The sequence below is a fragment of the Pseudochaenichthys georgianus genome, unplaced genomic scaffold, assembly GCF_902827115.2.
Source record: "Pseudochaenichthys georgianus unplaced genomic scaffold, fPseGeo1.2 scaffold_1341_arrow_ctg1, whole genome shotgun sequence".
In the NCBI taxonomy this organism is placed as follows: Eukaryota; Metazoa; Chordata; class Actinopteri; order Perciformes; family Channichthyidae; genus Pseudochaenichthys; species Pseudochaenichthys georgianus.
The window spans coordinates 1,165-16,875 of record NW_027262224.1 but is presented as its reverse complement, the minus strand read 5'-3'; the positions used below and the strand labels follow the sequence as shown (position 1 = coordinate 16,875).

Sequence of the window (15,711 nt, the reverse complement as noted above, 5' to 3'; positions counted from 1 at the left end):
CATCTCGTGAAGATGACTAGAACATTTAATATAAAGTTGGTTACAAAAAACCTCAGATCAAAAGGACACTTGACTTCCAAATGTAAAAACATAGGAAGAATTTACCTCGCTGACACATTTGTGGTGAAGGACACACATTGGTTAACAAAGGTGAGAGGCGTGGAGCCAGTGATGTCTTCCCATTGAGCAGGAGTGGTCCCACCTGAAACACAAACACATATTTATTGGCTAACACGTCAACGCTGTTAAGAAATTTGATTTACAGAAGGTTTGTAGAAAAGACAAAATTATGAAAAAATGTCTTGGTCCAAGCACACATTCAGGAAACAAATCATGATCTTGTGTGCCATTGCATTAGAAGACATTACATCACAGAGGGGACATTTTGAGTATGTATTTTGATGACCCTACCCACAGTGGTGGTAGCTCAAAATGCGCAGTGATGTGTTATTGTTTGCTGATGAATTATTCCCCACACATACCTGTAATGCTGCAAAGCAAACGTAAAGTAGGGACATCTCCACTGTATACTCCGCTTTGGCCATCACTATTGGAGCTCTTGGGAATAGGGATGGTCATTGTGATTGGTTTGTGGAACTTTCTCCTTCGTGGCTCCAATGTGACAATTGAGCTGAATGTGGCTTTGTTACCAAGAATCTTTCGCACCACCTCAACATCAATGGGTTGAGCCTAGGAGAAGGTACAACATTTATAAAAGTAAATATATTGGATTCCTTAGATTTAAATATCTGTGTCGGTCAATAAATGTACTTTACGTACCTGTAGCCCAACTCTGATCTTTTTGGTGAGGGCTCCTTCAGGGAAGACCGCTTGGACTTGTGGCACAAGAGTGCTACTGAGGACCCCGCCCTCTGGTCCAATCAAATGACTGTCCTGCTTTATCCGTGACACCACCGCAAAATACTGTGGGAAGTCACGGGTGATGATGCGGCAGATTCTTCTCTTCTCAAGCTCCTCAGGGGAATCAAGTTCTGTGAAGTCAATTAAAGTATGTGAGGTATGGAGAATAACATCTCAAGTGTACGTTTATTTCAGTTTCTCTTTTATTTACTACTTCCTCTACTTTTTTTTTTCCATTATTATCCCAGCAATGTAATCAAAATGGCGACTCTGTCCTACTTCACTACACTCCTGTGGTCTGTGTTATGGCTTAATGTGATCATGGTTTTGCCTAAAATTCTGTGTTTTGAGGATTTAATGTATTAATTGCATAAAAAATGCTGTGATATAAGATATCAACCCCTATTAACAACCCTTGGTTTACATTACAGTCTAGCTCAGATCCCTTACTTTCATCCATGCCATTAAGTATTTGGTTCAGTTCCTCTTCAGTGAAGTCACAGTGATGTTCCCTCCAGCTCTCCCCTGTCTCACTCCTTAGGATCACTAGCTCTCTCTCTGTTCCCCGCAGAGCTGCAAAATGGGGGATCTCCACGATCACAGGCCTGAAGGGTGAAGGGAAAGTCAAACACAAATGGGACTTTAATATACCTTTGTGGCAACAGTTTATCAAAGCTGGCTTTGTCAGAGATAATATTATGTTAAGGTCGATTTATGCAACAAAAGTAACAAAGACAGAAAAAGAAAATAAGATATAAAGTTGGGCTTAAAAACATCAGGTGCATTTCATGCCTGGTAAAACAAACATCATCAGAAATAAAAAGTCATTAAAAAAACATGTCAACACAACGAGAAGGAAAAGGAGAATAATCTAGAAACAAGACTAGAAACAAGCCTGGAGATTGGTTCCATACACTGAAGAAGGATTTGTAATAACGCAACAGCAAACACAAAAAAAATGGGATTTAAAATGATCATATCATGGAAAACTCAAAAAGGTGGACACGGTGAAAAAAGATGGGTAAGTATGTGACCATTTCCAGGATGGTAGGGTGTCCCCTAACCATGGTCCTACCCGAGGAACTTGGTTCCTGGAGGACCCAGCTGCAGGATGCGACTGACCAAGCTCTCACCCTCATTTAGAGGGGGCGGAGCTGTGGGAAGGTGGAGCTTACTGATCCATAGGCAGCACAGAGGGGGAATGAAGAAGAAAATATGAACACACCGCACAAGAGTGTAAACACACTCACACAAGCGAATAGACTCAAACAAACTCTAACACACAACAAGTTAAAACTCACATTCAAACAAACATACATTAAAACACACACTTACCCCAAGAACTGGGCTCCAGTGGGCCCCACTTCAATGATTCGACCAGCCAGCCCCTCACCCTCCACCATTGGGGGCATAGAGGCCAGACGGTGTCTCTTCACCAGCCTGCATGTCACTCGCGTGGGAGCAGAACACTTTCTTGGTGGCACAATGATTCGAAGGCCATTGTGACGGCAACCACGCATGGCCCCACCCCTGGCATCGACCATGAAGCTGACAAGGAAGCTATAGAAAAGGGTCCAGTTAGAAATATATTTTTTAAGATTGGTTGTTTATCAATGCAATACTTCTGGCACAGATCCTCATCTGTTGACTACCAGTCTCCATGCAGTCAAAGCAACTGACATTCCACTAAGAAGAAACCATTTTCAACGCACCATTCAGTACTTACATTTCAACAAGCACATCGTAGCAGTTAATATTTCATTTTGCTTGTTCTCTTTGCAGTTTTACTCCATTCTAAATGGAATTTGCAAGCCAGGCGAAAAAAGAGGAGGGCATTGAATAAGATTCTTTTTGGATCTTATTTGTCAAGGTGCAAATAATAGATATCTTCTAGCAAGCAAGAGTTTACAGTATTAGTCAAGGTTTCGGTATTGAACATGATAACTAGGGATGCATATCGTTGACTTTTTTACAATACCAATACCGATACCACTGAACGATACCGATACTCAACCGATACATATCGTGATACTTTGAAAATGTATCATCCCACAATTACTCCCATGAAGCGCTTTACGATATAGTTAACATGTCAAATGAATATTAAATTCAATTGTGGGACTTCTTGGACCTTTTAGTACTGAACAAACAATGAAAAATACATAAAAAATATGAAGAAAACCGATTATGGAATATCTTTTATAACACCCGCCATCAGGTGTGCCGCGTGAATAGCACATCTTGTCAATGCAAACAGACCGTTATAGCACCGTTATAATTAATGTTAAACCTGAGATTCGACTAGAGAACAAATACATAATAGAATAATGGTCATGAGATCACAACAAATCTCATCTTTAAAATCAACATTTACCTTCACTGTTGAGAGAAAACAAATCCCATCACAGTTAATTTGTGGGACTTTTACCTTTCTAGTATTGAACAAACAATGAAAAATACATAAAATATGAAGAAAAACGATTATGCAATTTAATTTATAACACCCGCCATCACGGGCCACGGACTCACTTTTAAAATTAATTTAAAGTATCGAAACCGGATCTGATTTTGGTATGGTATACCGTAGCCACCAGTAACCGGTATTTCGGTAATACCGGATACCGGTATGCATCCCTAATGATAACACACATTAAAGTTTATAGTCAAACTGCAAGACCGGTATATTTCTTCTGTTTGAGTAGCATTGAGTAGGAAGAAATGGGCTTGGAGTTTTGAGCCACAGGCAGGGTAGGGAGTCGGAGGATATTACTGACTTAAAACCTTTCATTGGATTTGTTGACAATAAGAATACAGTAATATCAGCCTTATTATTTATATTATTCATATTTATTCATATCAAATTATATTCAGCTGTCATAAACACCCCACTTTGCAATATCATTCTCAACACAAAACGCTGCTATATTAGGCAGACAAATAAATAGCATATTAGGAAAATTGATTTTACAGATGATCAAGATTAAAGAAATCCAATCTGCATCAAGGCTAATAAATTTGGTTGGAACATCACCTAGATTACCTAATTGCCTTGTGGAATTAAAACAATATTTTTGATTGATTGATTGAAAAATAAAAGCTGAACCCTGCAAATGCAAAGTCATGCATTGTAAAATCATGCACACAAATAGGATGGGAATTAGACTATCCTTAAAAAGGAGAATGAAAAAAAGGAGGGCTAGGGAGGAGTAGCCAAATTAAAGAACAAAAAGTATCACCTGCTGTTGTCATGGTCTAGGCACGGAGAAGAACGGCTATAGGCAGAATACAACAACACATATACAATCACAAACACCGCCAAGACAAGAAAGTGCACAAAGAGGGAACAAAACGATACACAAAAAGAGAATAAAGAATAGGAAAAGTGAGGAAAATCCTGACAAGAGACGGACAGAGCAGCAAAGACAAAATAATAGAATAGAGTAGAAAACACAGATGTGAAGGACTGTAAATAATGTAAGGAACATTTTGATTCAGAGGTGATTCATACACTCCTGATAGTGAACGAAAGCATGTATGTGAAATAAATGAACATATTTGGTGTTACTGTTACACCAGGAAAGAGTTTGAATGTTGGTGTGTGTGTGTTCATACCCAGAGTGTAACAGACTGGAGGACAGCACCACATTATCAAGGTGCTCAGCACCCCAGCTCAGACGGAACGAGTCCTTATCCTGCTCTCTGGACAGGGCTGACACCTGCAGACAGACAAGTAGGCCATTTGGAGTCACTTAAAACAAAGTATTTAAAAAAAACTCTAAACTAAGGATACCTTAAGGAACGCTATCTTAGAAATATGAACCAACACAATGTCATCATACGCCTTATGTATGCTTTGTCCTTACCTTGTGGCTTGTCAGCATGTCTTCAATGAGAACTCCCTCTCTCTGATGGTGAATGGGAGTAAGCTGCGGCCTGTTGGAAAAGCAGGTTGGATTTTTTGATTATTCTTTTTTCTCTGTTTATATATTTACATGCACATCATGGCAGGCTGGTCAAAAGCAGTGGATGACAGCAGGAGTGATGTGTCATCCCCTGCATCTATTACGTTTTGAGTAGCGGTTTTAGGTGTGAGTGTGTACTGTGTATGTCAGCTAAAAGCAATGTAATGTATGTGTTGTTAGGTACCTGTCCAGGTTGTGGCTCATGTAGCTGAAGCTGTCTAGGTAGTGTCCGGGCAGAGAGTCATCACCCAGCTCTCTGAGATCCTCCGGTCTCAGATACTCTCCTCCATCACCTGTCATAGTGTCCTCACCTGGTAAAATATTTGCCATTTGAATTAAAGATTACATTTGATAATCACGTTGCAACATACTAGGTTCATTTTAACATGAGATCATTTATCCTTGCTTATATTTACATGTATCCCTTTTTAGAACACCACATACACCAACACTATTTGCACCTGAGCAGTGCTGGCAAATTGCTTTTGTCACTGGTTCTGAAGACTTGACAGCTTTGTTATGTTATGCATGGGGTTTTTGTTGTTGTGTTTGACTTGTTGTTTGCTCCTTTTACCCCTCACTACTCTGTCTCTCCGTCTCTGCAGGGCTGGTGTGTGACAGGGGGCGTGGCTGGTATACTCCTGGCTGCAGATGAGGCACACCTGTCCCCACTCACATGATCAACCTGCTCTTTAAGAGCCTGGCTCTCACCTCACTTCTCTGCCAGAGAATGACATGCTGTTCCACGGTCCGGAGTGCCTTTCTTCAGCCTGGAGTATGTTTTGTTCACTTCACAGTTTTTGAGGAGCTTTTTTTTTAGTTTTTGTCGGGAACGTTTTTCCCTCAGCTTTGTTTTTGGACTTACTGCAGCCAGCCAGCTCCCTGTCGTCAGTACCTGCCTTGAATGACCTTCCTTTATTAAACACTTTGAAACTTTATTTTTGTCAGTCTCTGCTTTGGGGGCCAAGTAGTATCCAAACGTCACAAGCTTTGTGATAATATTATTGTATATCATTACTAAACCAGTGCATTGGTCAATTCTACATAGCCAGCATCACTGTTGTGATCGTATCCAGCCCCTCACATTTCATGCAGTTAGTTTCCACCATTGCATCAACACCTTAAACCCAATCAACAAAGTTATGAATACACCTAGTAAACAAAAAGGTGTTGGATCAAGAAAGTTCTTCTCATGTAAAATCAGTTAAATAAACTGCGACATAACTCAGCCATAAAGTGTACATACCATCTACAGGAGGAAAATGGATTTGGAGACAAATTCCTCAAAATATATTAATTTAATTAAATAGTAAATGTATGTCTACCAATATGATAACACAAATTAGATACAAAAATAAAAAAACACAGATAAAGTCCACACCAAGCTGGAGGAGTAGGGCAAACATTTAGTAATAGCTTCCAGATACACAGACATCTCAGATACAATGCAAAGCTCGTTATAACTACTGAACAAAGGGAAAGAGAGCTTGAACTTTTTAATTTGTATTCTTTCTCTGTTTAAGTAACTCACCTTCTTCATCAGACACATCAAGGATTTCCGTCATGGTCTCAGGAACATTGAGCTTGTGTTTCTCTGTGACCGTCTGAACGATCCCAATTCACAGTCGGAACAACAAGGCAACACAAAAACAGAGGAAGGTTAGCTGAGTTTTCTTTAATATTTATGAAAAATGTACTGGTTCCAGACCTGTAGTTGCAAAAAGGTAGTACGATCTTACCGTTGTGGTAGTGATGACCTCCTCAGTGACGACTTTAAGTGTGTCCACTACAGAGATGTAGCCCAGACGTCTGGCAATCGTCAGAGCAGTGTTTCCATTCTAACAGAAAGAAACAGATAGTGTTAATCTGAAATAAATAAGTGATACCTTTTTTTAATTTAGACAAATGTATCTTATTGATGAAAAGAGATTCTTTTTTTTCTTACCGCTGTGGTAGCATTGGGCTTGGCGCCATGTTGTAGCAACATGTTGATAATGTGTGTATTCCCTTGTTGTGCTGCCTGGTGAAGGGGTGTATATCCATTCTATAAAAAGAAGAAGCACTGTAAATACTAAATAGGAAGACTTTTGCTTTGTGCTTATTTTTTCCACATTTGTTTCAAGTTTGATATTGTACCTTGGTTTTGGCGTTGACACTGGCTCCTTGCTGTAACAGGAAGTTCACCATCTTGGCATTTCCATAGTGACAAGCAACTATCAGAGGGGTATATCCAAGCTACAGAAAAAATAGAGAGATAGTAGAGAGGGTGAGATGTAATACAGAGAAAAAAACATGTTGTATCCAAATTGATCTGCTTTGTTTGTGGGGAAGTTTGTATTGTAACAAAGGGTCATTTATATATATAAAGCACCCTGAATGATGTAGATGAACGTATGCTTAATGACTGCCATGCTTCCCTAAAGCCAGTAGGTGGCAGATATGCTACATTTTTACGTGTGCTACTTTACTTTGATTTACTGGTAGTGAGGCTATTCACATTTAAAACACAACCTCCAGTGGTGAATGCACTTTAAATAAGCAACTTAATAGTTCCTTAAGAACAACGTTACTACATTACATAACTACTCTTTATTTGTTCTGTTCATACCTTTGAGTGTGTTTCTGTGTACAGTTATGAGTGTGTGTTTGTACCTTAGTTTGCTGATCCAAGTTGGCATCGTGTTTGGCGAGTACTTCTGCTGCACTGACTCGGTCTTCTTGGGCAGCGAGATGCAGAGACGTCAGCCCGGTCTGTAACATACAAGACACAGTGTTGCCTTAGTGCAGGGGTCTCCAACCTTTTTTTAGGATGAGAGCTACTTTCAAAAAATAAAACAAGTCGTGGGCTACTTTTACTCCTCTTTTTTTGCAGTGTATATATTTAGCACATTTTAACATTATTATATGCTTGCCTTTACCCTTTGTGTGCTGTTTGGGTCTGTGGGGCCCGTTTTCATTGTTTACTAAAAGAAAATGTATGCAATTTAATTGTTTTAATCTGCTTTATTTGGGGGTTGACGTCACATCCTCTAGGGGGGTCCGGAGGGCTTGCACCCCCGGGAAGATTTTTTTTTTAAATGCTGAAGTTAAATGCATCAATCTGGTGCACTTTGAGCACAAAATCAATTTATGGATACAGCTCTCAACTCTCATATGAAAGGGAGCTGTATACTACTATACAGCTATACATCTTTAGAATATGATCACAACCAATAACAAATAATTTGAACTTGTTTATTCTTATCTTATGTTACCTAGTTAGCATTCTTTCTTTTTATTTATGCATATTTGACTAATCACTCCCCTTTTAATTTTTTAATTTATTTTTTTACTGACCTATAGTACACATTGGAATGATTTCTTACTTTATTTTTTTATTGTTTTGGAAAGTGTGGGGACACAAACGGGATTTCGAAACGTGGGGGGGACATGTCCCCCCTGTCCCCAGTGGAAATTACGCCATGTGTGTGTGTGTGTGTGTGTGTGTGTGTGTGTGTGTGTGTGTGTGTGTGTGTGTGTGTGTGTGTGTGTGTGTGTGTGTGTGTGTGTGTGTGTGTGTGTGTGTGTGTGTGTGTGTGTGTGTGTGTGTGTGTGTGTCAAGTGCAATACATATAGATGCAAGTTGCAACACACACAGAGTAAAACTCTGCCCCTCATGTGTTGTACAGACTGGCATTACTAGGCTGTGTTCAATGGGGCTGATGTGTTGTGTAGATTCTGCCAGAAGGAAAATCACGGTCAAACTCCTTATGAAGTAGTAAGGTGCCGCTCCACATTGCTTTTCTTCCCGACTGCAACGCTGGTCCCGCAAATCAAGCAAGAACGTGATTGGTCGATAGTCATTGTGGGGGAGGAGGGATGTTGTAAATATAGTAGATATAGAGTTGTCATAAGTAGATAGAGTTCGCTATGATTGAGGTTTCGTTTATGCATAGGGTAGATTCTTTTAATTACATTTCCTTTTTTTTTTTGGTGTATTTTTTACATTTTGGATTTGCTTGGCGAGCTACTTATTGAGGGCTTGTGAGCTACCGGTAGCTCGCGATCGACGTGTTGGAGACCCGTGCCTTAGTGTAACACTACAGAAAAACCTGTAACTTAATCCCTGTTGTATATAAGAATGGTTGCAACATTAAAGACATTGAATGATATGCTTATGTCCTGTGAATATTTGAGAATTAAATGGTGCTACCCTTCGTGATAGATAGTAGTGTCTAATAAAAATCTAAACAAGGGTCAAGCAGAAGTATGAAAGTGTGTCTTTGTTTGTGACCTTGTTGCCTGTGTTGACGTGAGCTCCTTTGCCCAGCAGCAGGCTGGCCATCTCAGCATGTCCTTCCTGGGCTGCCAGGTGTAGCGGGCTGACTCCCTGCTTGGTCAGAACGTTGGTCTCTGCTTCATACTGCAGCAGTGCTAAAGCAATTTTTGTTTGGTTCTTTTTGGCTGCGATATGGAGAGGAGTGTAGCCATTCTGGAAAGAGAGGAAGGTGAACAGTTACATGGAATACAACACAACGCCATGTAGCTAAAAATCAACCTATATATATTTGTTACAATATATATATATATATGTGGTGTCCGAAGCACTTCTTCTTTCAAATCTTTTGTCTAACCTTTGCAGTTGTGTGAGGCGATGCTCCTTTCTCCAGCAGCAGCAGAGCTACTTCTTGGTTGTCATAATGAGCTGACACATGTAGAGGAGTCAGGCCATTCTGTAAGAAAAAGAATTGGATAAATGATTCATATTTGTGTAATGGAGCAGTGTATGTTCATGGTTTGTTCTTTTTCATGTCCCTACTCATTGTCTTAATGATTCTTATTCAAAAACATACATTGTGCTGTGAGTGTCTCTACAAAATGAATAACTTTGCCCTCTTAGACCATTTCTGTGCATTTGAATATTAATTGTTCTATTCAGATAATGTGGAAAACTCATCCTGATTTTTGGTTCACCTTGCCAGCGTCATCAGGGAGAGCTTTGCGTTGAAGGAGAAGTTTTGCTACATCGAGGCTCCCATACTTAGCTGCTACATGTAACGGAGTGAATCCTTTCTGTTGAGGGAAAAGGGAAACTTAGTTTTAAGCCTGCATGTCCAAACTGTTGATGTCAAACTTGATATGTAAGAATCTTGATTCAGATATTTTGCTGTCTCAGCGCATCAGGTTCGATCCCCTGCTCACCTTTGTGCCCAGTGAGTGTGAGGCTCCGGCCTCCAGAAGCACGGCAGCCGTCTCCTCTTGACCTTCCCTGGCTGAAATATGGAGGGGAGTGTAGCCGTTGGTGGTGGCAGCATCTGGATGAGCCATGTGCTGCAGCAGAAGCTGGACAATGTCAGTTTTCCCCAAACGGGACGATATGTGGAGGGGAGTCTGGTTCTCCTGTATATGATGGATAAAAAGGCATAGAGACAGGCAGAGGCAATTGTTTTAGAAAAAGATAGACACACAGCATCCAGAGTTGAGGCAGGCGACATGACCCATGAGTAGATGTACTGTATGCAACTCAGTGGAAGAAATATCGCTTATTCATGATAGACAGATAGAAACAGGGATTAACTGTGATGATGCCACAGCTCACTCACCCTGGCTATGGCATCCACCAACGCTCCATTCCTCAGCAGACAGCGAACCACTTCCATCTGACCTGCTCGTGCTGCCATGTGGAGAGCTGTCTCGCCACGCTGATTTGCACAGACAGAATGTTTACTGTAGGAGATGCTTTGCTGAATGAAACCCCAACTTAATAGGTTGTTGCATTATAACATCTTGTAGTTGATATTATGCTATATCTATTTTTGACTACTGGTTACAGACAGTTAAAGAAAGTATTTTTCAGAACTCACAATGTTACGGACGTCAGGAGATGCGCCATTCTGAAGCAGTAGTAAAACAATGTTGAGGTGGCCCATGAAAGCAGCTACATGGATGGGAGTCAGACCAGACTAGAGAAAGAGAGAGACAGACAGGAAGATGAGCATACAGAAAAGTGTGCATTTAAAGTTTCTATTTTGAGATATTCCTAAAAAGTATCTCACCTCAGTAATGGCCTGAATGGAGGCTCCATATTTGACCAACAGTTCCATCACCTTCACTCTGTTCTTCTTACAGGCAATGTGGAGAGGAGTGAAACCATTCTGTTAGAGAGGGCAAAAGAGATATAAACTGATAAATACTATGTTTACATACATATGGAGTTGGAAATGTAGTTTCATTACATTTTTGCCAGTTATTTGATTCTTGCATGTAATTTGGTATTCCTCAGGGCCATTTAAATACTTAGTCATTGGTAAATGACCACAGAATTTTACAGTAAAACTGTATGACATCTTTTCACTATTTTTGTATATGTACAATTGTTAATTCCTGTTTATCCCTACCAGTGCTCGAATATTGGGATTTGCTTTCTTGTCCAGCAGAAGTTTGGTGACTCTGTAGTGGCCGCAGTGAGCGGCAACATGCAGCGCTGTAAGGTAGTCCAGTGTGACATCATCAACAGGCGCCTTGTGCTGCAACAGGAATTTTACACACTCTACGTGGTCTCCCTGGGCTGACATGTGTAGTGGAGACAGTCCGTTCTGTGTAAGCACAAAGGTAGTAGATTGAAAAGCTAGTACACTTGAAGAAAGAGATGAGAAGTAAAACAAGCAGAAAGCATGTGCACTAAATTAAATGAAAATCCTTTGTTAATTTTAAAATTACACTTTCAAATTCTGGGGCATGCTGATCGATCAATTGTGCGGCCATAAAGTACCTTGGTTCTGGCTAAGATGGGAGCTCCTCTCTCCAGCAGAATTTCCACTGCTGGGTCATGTCCACTCCTGGCTGCACAGTGCAGAGGGGTCAGCCCATCCTGTGAGAAAATCACACATGCGAGGCACAAACACATACATATAAGTGTAGACATTAATCCAGTTTGTGTGTTTTGACAGAGAGAGGAAATTGACTAGGAAGTGGGTGCAGAAATTAGAACATTTAATGAAAGCTGGTGTGCAGTCTCACCCTGGTTTTGGCATCTATCTGACTCCCACGGTCCAACAGCAGGGCCACCATGTTAGTGTTGCCCCTCTTGGAGGCCACATGGAGAGGTGTTATTCCATTCTGAGAAAGCAGGCAAAAAGGCACAAAAGTTAACTTTAGCCGAATAAATATTCAATTCACACGGTAAAGTATAATTTAAATCCCATTCAAATTCCACACCATATGGAAAGTCCTCCAATCTATTTAATAATAGTTGGTATGGTTTTAGTCTGTCTGTTTCTGAGTTGAGGGTAGTAATAGACAGTTACATCACTTATTAACCAAGTGCATCCAAAGAAACTTGAACTAACTTCATGGACCAATTTCAAGAAATCAATGCAGCTGACAACATGCAAAACAAATGCAATCTTTGACAGGCTCAGAGAAAATGCAGTTCAAAAGGGCAATAAAGACTAAAAGGGAACGTTATATGCTTTATGTTAAACTATAAACATTCTGCTCTGCAAGCCTCAAAGTAAAAATACAAGCGTCAATAAAAGAAAATATCTTGGTATGGTTTATTAAGTGTAAATGGGGCTATACCCTGGCTGTGAAGTCCACAGCAGCTCCTCTGTTCAGCAACAGGGTGGAGACATTCACGTTACCATAGTGAGCCGCGATGTGCAGAGGCGTAAACCCGCTCTGCTTGAGACGGACATAGAGAGAGAGGAAAGGAGGAGAGAGTGAGAGGGAAAAGAAACAGCGGTTGAGAAAAATGGAAAAAAGTAGCAAAAGAAAAGCAAAGTTGGATATGAGAAAAAAGTAAGAAAGAATAAATCAGGTCACGAAAGAAATAATAAAAGAAAGAAAGTGATATGAAGAAAGCAAGACAAATCAGAAAGCAAGAATCACCAGATTTTTCAACAAATAAATCTGACTTTACTGAAGTACTGAAGCAGTAATACACAAAGGCTGCATGCTGAAAAAAAGAACTAGACACATTGATGTAAGAAGAAGTATAAAAAACGGGCATGCCTCAAAATAGCACAGGCAATACATAATGCATGCAGAAACCCTGTAAGTCAACCATGCCTGCTGAAAAAATCAAATGGTGAAGAAATCAAAGCACTGAAAACCAAGGTTCCAACACAAAGACATTACAAATCAAAACTTCAATACACCATGCAACTATGCGCGATGTGTGCTTGCACGGACAAATGGACATTTATATATAAGCCATATATATAAATATCTACAGTGCACAGTTGCAGGTGTGTTCACTCCTTACCTTCCCATTCTGATAGACATGATGCAATTTAAAAAACAGAGTTAACTTAAAGATCAATAACGTGTGTCAGACAGGAAAAACAATGCTAACAACGTGCTTTAAAGTACACATGCTGAATGTTATGCAGAGATAAAGCACTAAATAAAAGGGATACATGATTTAAAGGTCACCTATTGTGCAAAATCCACTTTTTCCAGTCTTTTATACATTAACATGTGTCCCCTCTGTGTAAGGAGATTCTGAAAGTTTCAGGAAAAAAGATTCTCTCTCTTTTTGTCCTGATCAATTTTTTGGCTTGTGTAACCATTAGCCAATAACCAACCAAGGTAACCCCCCCCCCCCCCCCCCTTATCACCTGAATCTCCTCCTAGAGCACCATTGTGGTTTTTTTAGTCCAAATTTCTTGCAAAGGGGCGTGGGGAGTGGCATCTTATTTTCATCTAAAGTAACAGACAGAATCAGCACTTTTGAAACAGGGCTGAAACAGAGGGGATTATGGGTGATCTGTTTGGTATTTCAAGCCAAACACTTCAGAGACATGTTTTGTATATATCTGAGACCTATAATATATTGATGAAAAACAGTATAATAGGGGACCTTTAAATACTTTTAGTGTTTCAAAATATTAAGAGCTAATCAATTTTTAAGAATGATTAATTAAGTACAATCAAAAAGTGTTAATTAAAATATAATAAACTAACATTCTCTGGAATCTATTAATACAACACAATGCTTTTAGCTTCAGCCATGCGGGAATGTGTAGTACAGCTGCATGCACTCAGATTATCGGTGCATAGGGCCTAGTTGTACATGTATGAGGAAAATATCAGGACAACAAAGCTGAAAGGAATTAGAGGAGTCTGTATACCTCTGTGGTTCTATTGACCATCATCTGGTTAGGACGCATTGAGAAAGGATAGGAATAGGATGTAGGGTTGTTAGGAAAGGGACTTGTCACAAAAATCACAGGGTACATTCAAAGGGACACACACATAGAAAACCAAAAGCACATTTGTGTACCAACAAACCATTCTGAGAGAAGCTCTGTACATTAATACTATCAAAGTCTTGAATTAAATTATGTATTTGTTTCTTTATTTGTTGGTTTATTTATCTGTTTATTTATTTTTTGTTTTATGTTTTTGTTTTGTTTGTTTGTTTTTCAATAACAAATGTATATATATATATATATGTTAATAATTTAGTTGTGGGGAGAAGGGGTGGGATTTAATAAGTGTCAAATTCTTCCCACACCTTTTCAGATGTGTAATTAAGTAGATCATTTGTTTATACATATCATTTAGAATCAGTAATATTTTTTGTATATCAATTTGACAATGCTTAATTTTGTATTGTATAATAATTTTCATGTTACATTTTGTATTATTGTTTTACACATTCGAAATAAATGTAATCAAGTCAAAAAAATCAAATCAATTGCAGGCAAATGAATGCAGATGAAAAGTCAGATGAATTATTACACACGTAGTCCTGCTTCCTTCTTTTCCTCCTTCCCTCTCCCATGTTGTAATCGGAGAAGGCTTTCTGTTCTAACTCTTCCTAATATCTCTCTCCACTCCAATTTGATATTTCACATAGACCCTCCTTCTTCCTCCATTAGATTCTTCCTCGTCGCTTTTCCTCACCTTGGACTGGACGTCAGCGTTGTGGTCGTTCTGCAGCAGCAGTGCGGCAGACTTGGTGTCGTCTTTGCGGGCTGCTATATGCAGGGCAGGGAGGCGGACCTTGCCCTTGGTGTCATGCTCCAACAGCAGGGAGACCACAGAGTCGTGGCCCTGCTGGAGCGCGATGGCCAGAGGAGTGAAACCATCCTGGAGGAGAAGACAAGCATAATCAAGATAGGTGAATACAATACATTTGAATAAAGGAAAAAAGGGAAATAGGGGCATTCATTTACCTCAGTTGCAATGCTTTGGTTCCCTTCATTTTCCAACATGTATCGCACCACATCCAAGTGATTCTCCTGGGCTGCCATGTAGAGTGGAGTGAAGCCATTCTGTAGAGACACATGTACACAGTTCATATGCACATACATGTAGTAGTGTAAGATCATATTCATGCTATTGTTTTCCCTTTTAGCTTTTGATCATTATGAAGCATCTCACCTGTGACTGAGTGTTGACATCTCCTCCTCTCTTCACCAGTAGTCTGACTACTTCTTCTTGTCCGGCCAATGCGGCAATATGGAGGGCAGTGTTTCCTTTCTGCAGAGAAGAAAAGGGTAACAGCTACCAGCCAAGTGTGCATCCTGTGTGGGCATAAACACTTTACTACAGCTACTTTAAAGTGATGTAGTATAAATGTGTGATGGTCACAGAAGCCTCTGTTAATATCCCATCTTTAAAATTATTCCCATTCTAAATATGCCAATGACTTGATCTTAGATATGTTATTATTATCAAAGGCTAAATGAATGTCGATCCAAGGACAGATTCTTTGGCGGCTGTTAGCTGTTGCTAGCTGTGAAATCACTGACACATTAGACCAAAGAGTCACATGAGGAAGAGCTTGCCAAGAAGTGTACCATCACTCTTATCCCTGTGCCTCCTTCCAGTAAATATAGAATATTTAATAATACAACTTCTTGCAGATATTAAGAGTTAATAAATCTGATTTGAAATA

The 15,711-nt window shown here is 39.7% G+C and overlaps 1 protein-coding gene across 2 annotated transcripts in view; it reads right to left on the bottom strand.

The window, feature by feature from the left end:
• LOC117440935 (ankyrin-3-like) overlaps positions 1 to 15,279 on the bottom strand; it is a 35,763-nt gene extending 20,484 nt beyond the window's left edge. The window contains exons 1-30 of one of the 2 annotated variants that reach the window (XM_071202139.1): positions 15,195 to 15,279; positions 14,987 to 15,085; positions 14,715 to 14,900; positions 13,937 to 13,960; positions 12,384 to 12,485; positions 11,823 to 11,921; positions 11,575 to 11,673; positions 11,201 to 11,398; positions 10,859 to 10,957; positions 10,667 to 10,765; positions 10,406 to 10,504; positions 10,005 to 10,202; positions 9,777 to 9,875; positions 9,437 to 9,535; positions 9,097 to 9,294; positions 7,476 to 7,574; positions 6,960 to 7,058; positions 6,769 to 6,867; positions 6,563 to 6,661; positions 6,355 to 6,427; positions 5,008 to 5,134; positions 4,725 to 4,794; positions 4,474 to 4,577; positions 4,098 to 4,133; positions 2,197 to 2,421; positions 1,937 to 2,035; positions 1,312 to 1,466; positions 781 to 992; positions 483 to 690; positions 106 to 202 (exon numbers count right to left, since the gene is read on the bottom strand). In XM_071202139.1, the coding sequence (XP_071058240.1) occupies positions 106 to 202; positions 483 to 690; positions 781 to 992; positions 1,312 to 1,466; positions 1,937 to 2,035; positions 2,197 to 2,421; positions 4,098 to 4,133; positions 4,474 to 4,577; positions 4,725 to 4,794; positions 5,008 to 5,134; positions 6,355 to 6,427; positions 6,563 to 6,661; positions 6,769 to 6,867; positions 6,960 to 7,058; positions 7,476 to 7,574; positions 9,097 to 9,294; positions 9,437 to 9,535; positions 9,777 to 9,875; positions 10,005 to 10,202; positions 10,406 to 10,504; positions 10,667 to 10,765; positions 10,859 to 10,957; positions 11,201 to 11,398; positions 11,575 to 11,673; positions 11,823 to 11,921; positions 12,384 to 12,485; positions 13,937 to 13,960; positions 14,715 to 14,900; positions 14,987 to 15,064 (3,479 nt within the window). In that variant the 5' untranslated portion in view covers positions 15,065 to 15,085; positions 15,195 to 15,279. The remainder of the gene's footprint in view (positions 1 to 105; positions 203 to 482; positions 691 to 780; positions 993 to 1,311; positions 1,467 to 1,936; positions 2,036 to 2,196; positions 2,422 to 4,097; positions 4,134 to 4,473; positions 4,578 to 4,724; positions 4,795 to 5,007; positions 5,135 to 6,354; positions 6,428 to 6,562; positions 6,662 to 6,768; positions 6,868 to 6,959; positions 7,059 to 7,475; positions 7,575 to 9,096; positions 9,295 to 9,436; positions 9,536 to 9,776; positions 9,876 to 10,004; positions 10,203 to 10,405; positions 10,505 to 10,666; positions 10,766 to 10,858; positions 10,958 to 11,200; positions 11,399 to 11,574; positions 11,674 to 11,822; positions 11,922 to 12,383; positions 12,486 to 13,936; positions 13,961 to 14,714; positions 14,901 to 14,986; positions 15,086 to 15,194) is intronic. The other variant, XM_071202140.1, reaches the window with a different exon arrangement.
• Positions 15,280 to 15,711: the final 432 nt, after the last annotated feature.